This window comes from Crotalus tigris, unplaced genomic scaffold (genome assembly GCF_016545835.1).
Source record: "Crotalus tigris isolate CLP2741 ecotype Arizona unplaced genomic scaffold, ASM1654583v1 scf7180000024345.2110221, whole genome shotgun sequence".
NCBI lineage: Eukaryota > Metazoa > Chordata > Lepidosauria > Squamata > Viperidae > Crotalus > Crotalus tigris.
This window is the reverse complement of record NW_024100514.1, coordinates 923,213-935,278: the sequence shown is the minus strand read 5'-3', so window position 1 is coordinate 935,278 and position 12,066 is coordinate 923,213. Positions and strand designations below refer to the sequence as shown.

The 12,066-nt window shown below is 38.2% G+C and overlaps 1 protein-coding gene across 2 annotated transcripts in view; it reads right to left on the bottom strand.

Annotated features, from left to right (window-relative positions):
* The window catches only part of PECAM1 (platelet and endothelial cell adhesion molecule 1), a 62,022-nt gene extending 50,602 nt beyond the window's left edge, over positions 1-11,420 (bottom strand). For both annotated transcript variants that reach the window (XM_039326771.1, XM_039326772.1), the window contains exons 1-2: positions 11,162-11,420; positions 11,039-11,065 (exon numbers count right to left, since the gene is read on the bottom strand). In XM_039326771.1, the coding sequence (XP_039182705.1) occupies positions 11,039-11,065; positions 11,162-11,195 (61 nt within the window). In that variant the 5' untranslated portion in view covers positions 11,196-11,420. The remainder of the gene's footprint in view (positions 1-11,038; positions 11,066-11,161) is intronic.
* Between the last annotated feature and the right edge of the window lie 646 nt (positions 11,421-12,066).

Below are 12,066 nucleotides of genomic sequence, written 5' to 3'. Positions count from 1 at the left end.
GGTTACCCACTCACACCTGACACAAACAATAAAATAACTTGTGATCAAACAACAATGAACACTTTGATAGCAATTAAAAAGAGCTCATTTGGTCTATGGTAGTGGTTAAGGCACTAGGCTAGAAATGGGGGAGACAGTGACTTCTAGCTCTGCATTAGGCATAAAGACAATAGGGTGATCTTGAGCCAGACACACATACTCAACCCTCGAAAGAAGGCAATGACAAATCACTTCTAAAACCTTGCCAAGAAAATTACAGGAAACAACCCAGGCAGCCACTCATTCATATTGAACACTAACTCAAATCTTTCTCCCCCCCTCCCCCCCTCTCTCTCACACACACACAATCATCTAGTGCGCTCACAGAACATCAAGAGGCTCATCCCACAACCTGGCCCAATGCGCTGCTTCCACTGAAGGAAGCAGCTCCATTACCAGAACAGCTTGACTGGATTCCATCCAGAATAAAAAAGAAAATAACAAAAATTTGAATGATTTCATTTGCATTTCTTAATATTATACTAAATTAACCTCTGCACCAAATGCTAAAAAAGCAGACCAACTGCTGGTAAACACGCCAATGACAAGTACAGAATAGTAAATGACAGCCAACCAGTTTGGTCTAGTAGTTCAGGCACCAGGCTAGAAATCAGGCCTATGTGAGTTCTAGTTCCACCTGATCCATGAAAACCAGCTGGGTAACTTTGGGCCAGTAATGCTCTCTCTCTGCTCAACCCATTTCACCAGTTTGTTTTTGTGGTGAAAACAAGAAGAGGAAGGCGTATTCACTTTCTTGAGTTATTTACAAAAATAATACATGCAGGATTCAAATAAATAAATGAAATAAATAAACCCATTCATGGGTAGGAGTCCTGAGATATAGGTTTACTGAGAGAAAATGCTTGAAGACCTGACACTGGATCTATCAGATGGTACTTCTCTTCTGAGCCTTGGTAACCAGTTTCAAGGGTTGATTCTAACTAGTTTATCCATGATCTTGTGCCTCATGTCACTGTTATGCTGTTTAATGGAAGGGGTGGTAGTTACGTTCCAGCTTCAGGGATTGGCTGCACATTCAGTTGTTCTTTTGAGTCTTCTTGAGCATGCGATGTAAAGTTTAGTTGGTCTTCTCAAGTTGGGAAAGCAACTTCCTTTCACTATGTTGAAGTGTTGAGTAACTAGCTGATCCTAAGTTAGTGTGAATGCACGTCTTCTGTCCATCCATAGTTCCCCCATAAACTTTATATATCCCTTCTCATTAGGTCTGCTGCTGTAGCAGCATTCCATCAATGCCAGATTCTCTTATTTTGTCCATGTAAAGGTTTCCCCTGTCCATATGTGGACGGGCTTCCCCTGTCTAGTCATATCTGACTCTAGGGGATGGTGCTCATCCCTATTTCTCAGCCAAGAGAGCCAGCGTTGTCCAAAGACATTTCCGTGGTCATATGGCCAACGTGACTGTTTGCTGAGGCACACGGAATGCTGTTGCCGTCCCACCAAAGTGGTACCGATTGATCTACTTGCATTTCAAACTGCTTTCAAACTGCTAGGTGAGCAGGAGCTGGCGCAAGAATGGGAGCTCATCCCATTGCGCAGCCCTTAGATCTTGAACTCAGTTCTCCAACTGACAAGTTCAGCATCTTTAACTACTAAAATTATTATTTATAAACTTGGTTGGATTAAACAAAACATACATTTTGTTAATAAATGAATAAATAATAAAGCATCTTGCATCTCATTCCCTAACCATTGGTTCACCAAAGCCTCGCCATGGTCACTGCCAATCAACCAGCCACATCAGAACCAGCTCTCTGCTTTAGCCCTGCCTCTCATTTCCTGAACTTTGCAGATGCTTTGTGGCAATGGATCAATATCTATAAACTGAACTTGTAGCGTGCAGGTGATAATACAAGCAGCAACAGGACTCCTAAAACTGACAATGGTCACAGTTATTAACTGTGAGTCCAAATGAAACAGATTTTGCACAAGTGACCCCAAAAGAAAATGCAAACAGCAAATGCAGTTATTAAGATTTAGTGAACTTGGGGATCCGTTATCCCTAAGATGATTTCTCCTGAGGAACATTATTGAGTAGCAGAAATTGGTGCTAAGAGTTGCTGTTATTGGGTACATAATATTATTCAATACTTTCGTATTGGACACTTGATGCAAAATTTGGCTGAGAAGGGTCAGGGGATGCAATGGAACAGGAAGGAATCTACAAATACAACTACCCTATCACCAAACAGTGAATTACTTTGCCCTTAAATAGGAAAATGAAGGAAGGGGGCTTTGTTTAATTGAGAAGTCCCCACATGTTAGGGTTAGGGGTTAGGGTTAGGGTTGGGGTTAAATATATATATTTATTTAGTGATCCATGATTGCAGAAAGTTCAAGAAACACTGTCCTAACTGATTCTGCTTATAATTCTTATCCCCCCCCCCCCAGCTTTCAATCCAGCTGAAGTCTCCCACTCCCTATCCGAATCTCTCTCTCTTCCATACAAAATCCCTCCGGAATACGGCTACAAGTATTAATTTTGTTATTTTGTTCATGGGAAGAATGTAGGTTGATGAATTAGTTATAGGTCATTTCCACACTTGTGACTCATAGCAGCACCAACTATTGTGAAGTGATATACAGCCTGTCCTCGCCACTATTATTTTGTCTTCATTACTATTATTTTGGCACAATAATGATTGGGTGATTTTAGAACATATTATAAATTACTGGTGTGGAAATTACTTCAGTTTCTTTCTAAGGGAAACTTTCCAAGTGTGTGCTATCAAGTTTCTTTTTTTAAATCATTTTTCGAGCAACCTGTCTCTTCATAATCTGAGCAACCTACTGAGGGCAGAGCAGAGGAAACCTAACTGTTGGTGCTGATATGGATTTTTACAGCTAATCTTTCAAAGCAGTGGACTGAGGTGGGGGGGGGCAGGGAAAAGAAAGTTTGTCCTTCTGGAAGAGCCAGTTGTGGAACATCAGGAGAAACACCAAGTTTTTAGATGTCATTAATAGTAGCTACTATTGAGAAAAGACATTACAGACTTTCGGACCTTTGAAAACTGCCATAGATAGATCGCTTTCCTGAGGGGGGGGGGGACTGTGGAAAGCTTTCCTTAGTCAGAAGAACATTTAAGAATGAATTAGGCATGATTTAGGAGTTGAATCAGGTACATTTGAGGTTAATTCAGGCTACCATGACAGTTTGTTTAGATTAAAGAGGCGTAACCCAGAAATAGGCTTCACTCAGGTTGAGTTTTTGCCCCATATGATTGACAGTATCTCTGTGGTTCATTAACAGTTGAGTTGGGTTGATATTGGATACTGTTGGCAAAGCAACGTAATGACAAAGGCCTTGGAGTGGGGTCTGGATTTGCCAGAGAAAGACAAAATTGTGCTGTCTGTTGTTTTACAGATGATACTGCTTCCGCTAGATAATTATAGGCTCTGAAGGTGGTATCTAGAGCCAGTCTAAAAGGCTACACTTTACATGTTCTTTATGTAAAGTGGATTGACATCTCCCCTACTGAGTGGCTATTCCATTGGAATGGCAACTAATGATGCTCCATTCCTGATAAAAGACAAAACAGACAACAGGTAGTTTTGCCAGTCCTGACTGAAACAAAAAATAACATTTTTAGCACACGAAATCTCATGTTTTAAATTGACCAAAAACAAGGTCGGCGGCTTCCATCCAGGGATATGACATTTGCAACTATCCATTTCTGTTCAGGAAGCATAAATCTCCATTCCCAATTCACAAAAAGGAGTTTTGCTCAGATATAGTGTCTAGCCAAATGAAATTTCTGCTATGGCTGATTGCAGTACAGTATAATATAATAATATGCCAGGGAAGGTCCTGATAAGAATTTCTGGATCTTGGGGATTGGTGCCAATTCCTGAACAGGCGCCATACCCCTCTGAGCCTATTCCTGCCACCATTGGACCAACTACCCAATTTGCTTCAAATTAGTTCTAGTTCATCAGTTGTTTTCCTTTTCACTGGATCTTCCTGGCAGCTTAAAGGCAGGTCATTTTCCCATTAGTGGGAATGTCTGCCTCATGGCACCCCTTACCTCCTTGGCTGCTTTCCCTCCCTACAATTATGTAGCCATGGTGACTAGCAGCTATTTTTATTATCCAAAAACAAACATGATGAAGCAGAAATGGGAACAGGAGGTGTGGTGCAGACTGAAAGGCCAATTCTGACACTGCCCCGTGGAAGGCGTGTGGGTCAGATAAATGTGGATCATTGCCAGAAAGCTTCTGAGATTTTGGTGAAGACCATTTGGGGAGACATCTAGTGGCTAAATGGAAAAGTCCTAAGGTGATATAATAATCAACTAGAGCTAGAAACAGAGGAAATGTTAGAGGCACTAGAAGCTCTGAGGGGATATCTGCATTTGAAAGATGGAATAGGAAGCTGAATCCAGCATGGAGTTAAAATATGAGGGAAAGACAGACTTGGTGTTCTGTTCTTGGTGGATTCTGCAGAAGGTATAGCCCGTGGAGGCAAGGGTCGCCCTTCTTGTTTTTCTTCCCTGTATGATGACTGCAGTCTTTGGAAGAGCTCAACTATCTTCACAATGATCTACTGTATGTAACCTAATTTTTTTGGGGGGGGGGGAGAGTTTGCTTGTGTCTACTGTAATGAAGATCAGTAGTCACTTCTTTAAACATTCTTTCCTTTCACTTTTTCTTTTCTGTACCTTCTATTTACTTTCTTCCTATCTTTTCTTCTTTTTTTTAGTTTGTATTTTATAAATGTTAAAATCTCTAATAAAAATATTGCAAAGAAAAAAGCTTTATCCAAGTTACATGCTGGTTTGAAATGTACCACATCACATGAAGAAAAATGGGCCTTTAATATTAAATTAAGCTGAAAAGGTTATGGAACCATCAGAGACTAAGGATTGACACACCATACAATTTCCAAACATATATTTGGATTTTGGCAGGTGTTTGATTTTTTTTTGTGTTCAGTCTTAGAAACCCTACTGTAAATATTGTCAAACCCGAGCAAGGGTTATGTTCTCATGTCACATAACCTTGGCACCAACATCTTTCTAACATATTCTTCTGTTGTGTCCCTATGAAGTTGCCTTCCTCTTGTTCCTAGCCAAAGGATGAGACAAGCGTACTACATCCTTGTTATACTAGTGATGCCATCCACGAGCAATCTCAGAGCTGATAAAATCTGTTAGGTGTTGTCACCATTGCCTGGAAGAAATCAACAGCTGCAATGATTAGGAACAAAGGAAATGGAACAAAGGATAGGGATTGGCAATGGGAACTACAAAGAAAATGTGGGTATGGTTTCTACAGATCTGAGGAAGGGCAGAGAGCGCTCTAATTTATTTATGGAGAAAGGCTTAAGAAATAAATAAAAGCACCTATAGGCTTTTAAACAAAGGGCTGTATTGAAACAGAGTGAATAAGAACAGGCAACCAAAATACGCCTTTACAAAATTCTAAGAAAAATCATGTGCCCATTACAATATGATTAGCAGTAAGAAACCAATGATTTGACCATTCGTTTCCCTCCTGCAATCAGTTAATTGGCTTAGCAAATGATGGCTTAATTGCTGACTTTCAATAATGGCAGCAAGGAACTAGCAGTCTTTTTTCCCACATGCTATCTGCTGCTGACTGTATACTATAAATCCATAAGATTTGTCCTTTCTATAGCTGAGAACTGTATGAAGCCCATCTACTCATCCATCCATCTCCCAAACCTCTTCAGTTACGTGAATTTTGATTCCTAAACTTCTCAGAAGAAACTCAATCAGAAATCCACACATCTAGAAAATGCCAAGTTTGGGAAAGAGTGCCCTACGTAACTAGTCCTTGACTTACGACCATAATTGACCCCAATATTTTTGTTGCTAAGCAAGACATTTGTTAAGTGAGTTTTGTCCCATTTTACAAGCTTTCTTGCCATAGCTGTTAAGCTGTTAGTAACACCATTCTTAAGTGAATCTGGCTTCCCAACTGACTTTGCTTGCCAGAAGGTTGCAAAAGCTGATCACGTGATCCTTGACATTGCAACTGTCATAAATACATGCCAGTTGCCAAACATCTGAATTTTGATCACGTGACCATGGGAATGCTGCAGTGATATATCATAAGTGTGAAAAACGGTCAAAAGTCACTTTTTTCAGTGCCCTTGTAACTTCGAAAGGTCACTAAATGAACTGTTGTAAGTTGAGGACTACGTGTACAGACAATCAAGACAGATTGGCAGAGAAGACATAAGCATCTCTAAAATCATGGCAGCACTGATATCTGAAGCATTCGTTTCCAAAGTGGGAATGATAAATGCCTTCTAAGTTGTTTACATGCATATGTGAATATTGCAGACAACATTTTAAAATAAAGATCAACTATCTCATACCTAAATGACCGATGGTTACCACCAAGAATTCTGTTTGATCATTCAACCAGCAAAGTTAAAGGTTGCATTAGAATGGCTTCCAGGCATGCCTTTTTCAAAAACATTTTGTTCCTTCACAAATAAGATGTTTTTAATGGTATGCCTGTGAAACAACATTTGAAGAGCCCATTTTCAAAAAGTCAATGTTGCTATTATTTTTTATCAGTTCATCGGTGATTTAAATCATTCCAGCTTACCTCCCGGTTGGAGCCAGGAAATCTGTGACCTTTGATAGTTTTAACACAACACAGTTTTTTTGTTCTGCTTTGAATCATGAGTTGGAATGGTCTTATTAATTATAAGATAGCACCATGTGCAACTTGTAAGTGTTCGGTATCCATGAATTCAATAACTATAATAAAAGTTTTCACACTTTTTCAGGCTATAGTATAGAATATGTTAGGCAACTTCCCGCTACACAGGTAAAACAATATTCTCTGAACCCCAGATCAAGAGTTTAAAAGCCCTAGTAAAAGAAAAATGGATGTGTTCAAGTAAACTTTTTTATTTCATTTTCTTTTGGGGGGGTTGCTCTTAGGGTCTCATGGAATCCCATCGAATTCTCATGGAACCTTGAGATCTCCGGAACACAATTTGAAAAACCCAGAACCAGAACACTTTTGTGGAAAATTTGGAACATATCTTGCTGAATAAAATATTTTGAAAGAAGGCAGCCATTGTAGTCATTTGTACCAAGTAGCAGAATTGAAAATGATTTCGGATCATTTACCCAATGGATCATTTCCCCATATTTAGGGGAACATTCAGTCCTCCCAAGTCAGGAAAAGGTTTCAAAAAACGGGAAGACATATTCCTCTTATATTGATTCAAAGATTATGGTACCTTATTTCTAGGAAACGGTTCTTTGATCCCTTTTCTCATAAATTCATGCTATAAGATAATCCAGATCTTGGAATTAATTAAAAGAATACTATTATATGGAAAGAGAGCCAGTTTGGTATAATGGTTAAGGCACCAGGCTACACACTGGGAGACCACGAGTTCTACTTTCACCTTAGGCCCAAAGACAGCAGGGTGACTTTGGGCCGGTCACTCTCCCTCTGCCCTGCCACTTTCAAAATCTTGCTAAAAAAACTGCAGGGATTTGTCCAAGTAATGCCAGGAGTCAACAATGACTTGAAAGCACAAAATACATATATTATAATTTATCAAAGGTATATTATCCTTTTCTATTTTAAAGCACAAATACAATTTGCCTAGTGTGGTTCACTTTGTCAGTACTGACAATTATAACATCTACTGACATCCCAATTTGGATCTGTGTCATTTTTAACCCCAGAAACGTTCACGTACAAGCAATTATTAACGTGATTCAGACCCCCTGCAATTAGTCTTCACAAAATTAAGTTAGTGATTAATCAGTTTGATATGCAAGCTTTAATGTTTGAATGGAATAAAGAATTAAAGTTTCCTATTTTGCCCAGACAATAGGAAGAGGTGTTAACGCCAAACATTTCAGTAGATCTTATGTCTTATTCAACAAAAATATATATTTTAGACACGTTACACTTAAATAGAAAAGGCCTGAGAAAATCTTCATGCAGTTGGAGATGTAATGAGATTATCACTTCATTTAAACTTGTTTTTGTTCAATATCCTATAATTATTCCTTTTGAGGAGAAAGTTATTACATGTATTAATTCAACTATGAGAATATCATTACAAGTTTCTATTATTGCTATCAACTGGAAATTGACTTCTCAGCAAAGAAAATTGATTCCCTGTGTCTTATATTATAGCTATGAAAAACTTTATTTTCTCAATACTGGAAGAAAACCATAAAGCCTCAATACTCATTGGCTTTCAGAAGTGGTGTTAACATCATATGAAAAAATTCCCTACAAAGCTATAGTAGTTAGGGATGATTATAATGAAATATAAATTATTTATTGAAATGTTTATGTAGAAATTTTATATATGTTGATGTGTGGGTGATGAATGAACATTTCCTGAACAAAAATAATAAGAAGTAATAAGCAAAAGAAATTGGAAGCACAAGATAAGAAAAAAGAAGAGAACATCTTCTACCTAGTTCATATTACACTTCTTATATTTTTTCTGCTTTTCCAAAACATTCTTGATTCCATCACATCTAGACACTAATTAGTATATTGCCTCTCTCTCCCTCCCTTCCTCTCTCTTCCCCCTCTCTTCATCCCTTTGACTTTCTCTCTCTCTCTCTCTCTGTCTCCCTCTCCTTCTCTCTCCCTCTTTCCCTCTCCTTCCCTTCCTCTCTCTTTCCCTCTTCTCCCCTCTCTCCCTCCCTTTCTGTCTCACTTTCTCTCTCTCCCTCTCCATCTTTTTTCTCCCTCTTTCTCCCTCCCTCCCTCTCTCCCTCACTTTCTCTCTCTCTCCCTCCTTCTCTCTGGCTCTCTCTCTCCATCTCTCTCTCATCCCTCTTTCTCCTTTTCTTTCTTTTTTTAAAGTCACCTTGCTCTCTTTTTAAGATCTCATTAATTCCATCTAATCACAAACTTTATTGGTCCTCTACTAACCAATTAATCACAAACCTTGTATATTTGTTTTCCAATTAATTCCTCATTCATTGCTTCTGTTTAATCAAACCATTATGCCCTATTTCTTTCAAACTGGTCACTCACTTTTCTACTGAGTGCACACGTTCACTCATTACATCTTTAGCTCCCTCTTTTCTTGTTTACCATACACACTTTTTAAGTAAACATTTTCTTACATGTATGTTTTTCCCGGCATAACCAACTCTCACTTTCCAGTAAACAAAGTGGGAAGAAAAACACTCCTATACATAGCTGGTTTTGCTTCTTCTAGAAACATTAAATCTTTAAATCAGACATCATACGGAGCGTTACAGCTAATATGTAAAAAAGAAAAAGACATCAACCAGACATCAACACATCACACTTAGAACAGAAACCTATAAACTCCATTATAACTCAGTATACTGTGTGAATTAAACAACTGTAGTTTGTAACCCATAGCTTGTGGCTGTTATGACTTGTGAACAAACAATGGTTAAGCAAAATTACCGCTTGGTGAAATAATTTTCAAAGTTTGTAATACTGCAACTTCCACAAATAATAACTGAATTAATGTCTATCTCTTCCCTCTGATATTAATCTAAGTTCTTTTTGAGTAATGAGGCTCTTTTGAGTACTTCAAAATTCAAAAAAGTTGTGTAGTCTTGCCTCACATAATCTGATACGACCTAGTCCTACATGAATACAAGGGACTGACCATTTGCTTTCTCAAATTTCTACAATTATCAAAAATTACGACTTGTTCTTCGCCTCCAGACTGGGACCACAGTTTTTAAGAATTTATCTTCTGAATAGTGTTTGTGGCATTAAAGTTATGGTTTGAACTTAATATGATGTGACTTGTCCAATCCTATCTTAAGGAATTTTTTAAGCATTCAACGACATTGGTGATGATGGGGAGTCTGAACGCGAAGGATAACTTCAGGGGTCCCCATTGGGTGCCAAAAGTGAGTGAACATTTGGGCCAACCAAGGTGTAAAAACAGAAAACCTCCATGTAATATTCCAGGCATGACAAATGCTTCCTGAAGGTTTTTTGCTTTGAAGGCAATGAAAACCAGTGCCTTAACAATATCTGCTGCTAAATTTTGTCCCAAATGCACAGACTCTCTCTCTCTCTCTCTCCCTCCCTCCCTCCCTCCCTCCCTCCCTCTCTCTCTCTCTCTCTCTCTCTCTCTCTCTCTCTCTCTCTCTCCCTCCCTCCCTCCCTCCCTCCCTCCCTCTCTCTCTCTCTCTCTCTCTCTCAAATATATACCATATATACTCTTTCTCTCTCTCACACACACACACACACACACACATACAGACACACACACAGAGAAAGAGAGCGAGAGAGAAAAAAGACCCCCCCCCCTTCTCCTGCGTTAGGGTTTCAACCTGAATTGGCAATGAAGGCACAACTGCTGTTGACACTTTTGAAAAGTAGAAGAGCTATTTTTAAGCTATTCTAGGTAATTCGAAACCAGTGAAGAATATAAGAATTAGTATTCATTATGATTAAGGTTAATAATTATAATGATAGTTTCAGTCTATAATGAGGAAACTCAGTCAGTACACATTGTGATTCCTATATTAGAAGAACAACTAACAATCTTGTGTGCCTTAAAGTCTAATCAATATTTTATGGATCGAGCCTTAGCGAATTGCAGCTCACTTATTTGAGTTCATGGAATATTGTGCCTACAGAAATACAATAGGAATAGTTTTTGCAGTATATACTCATATAGTAATATTATTTCAGAATATTCCATGATTATTAGGAAAGAGATTGTGATTCCGAATGCTTCTACGCTGATAAATTTGTTAGACTTTAAAGGTGCCATAAGATAATTGTAGAGTTGGCTATAATAGAATAACTTATCCCATAGCATAACCACTCCAGAAGCTGAAGACAGGAAGAAAGAACATTCTATGTATACTCTTTAAACATATTGTGACTTTTAAATTTTCACCCCGGCCAAATACTTATCTCACATATGCAGATCTAGAGCAATAAATATTTCTATAACTTCAAATTTCTTCTGAGTAGAATGGTATATATTTTTCAAAACATGCAAACTCACCATTATCTTGACTTTTCACCTTGCCGCCTAAGAAGAAGGAGAAGGAGAAGAGCATTAAACAACGGGTAGGAGGAAACAAGTATTAATTTGTTTCTACTGCTGGTGTCCCCATCCAGAACTTACAAAATAAGAGGATCAACAGCAAAAGGCAATACATCTTGTAATCGGAAAGCGGACATGAAACTCCAGCATAAAGAAATGATCATGAGTTCCAATAGTTCTCTCCTTTAAGGACTTTATCTTTTCTAAAAATGAAACCCCGACAGCACAAAAGTTCCAGTGGAAGACAATGGGGCAGATGTGTTTTCAGCAACCAAGTACTACAAACTGGCAAGATATTGGTCAAGTGTTCATTCCCATTTCTGGAACTGGAAATGGCAAACAATACAGATCTGTCTCTAGCAAACAGACAGGAAATGACTGGCCTTTCCGTAGAGCTTTTGTTAACACGTTTTACTCTGCCCAATTTTCTTAAGGTGCATTAAAAACAAGAAATCCCAATGATATTTTTTCAGTATATTTTAAAATAATTTTGAATAACTACTTTAAAGCATATGAAATTCATTCTTTAAGTGTGCTTTTACAGAGCCAGCCATACAGACCTATGTCAGTTTTACAAAAGTAGCAAGTTTTTACTCATGATGCTAAACACTTATTTTTCTTTCTCTCTTTTAATGGGGAAGCTATTAAACAAGTCTACACTGTCTTGAACACAGCATCCATTTTTTGTACAAATAATCATTTCTAGATGTTGGTGGCTATTCAGGAAAATTTGCATTGGCTGCAAGGATGACTGTGGAATGTTTGGTTTAAATGAGGATCCATTGTTCTGGCTGTGATTGTAGTTCTGATACTAACTATGAAAGTTGGAAATGGTTAGGTCTTGACTCTCTACTGTAGCTATGAAACCCTACAGTGGTACATTTGTAGTAGAGTCAAAATCTCATTTTGCTATCCCTACTAAGTCACCCTGAGGACTAAAAAAGAGAACAAAGTAAAATAAAATGGCAGATTCTTAGTAAGCAGAA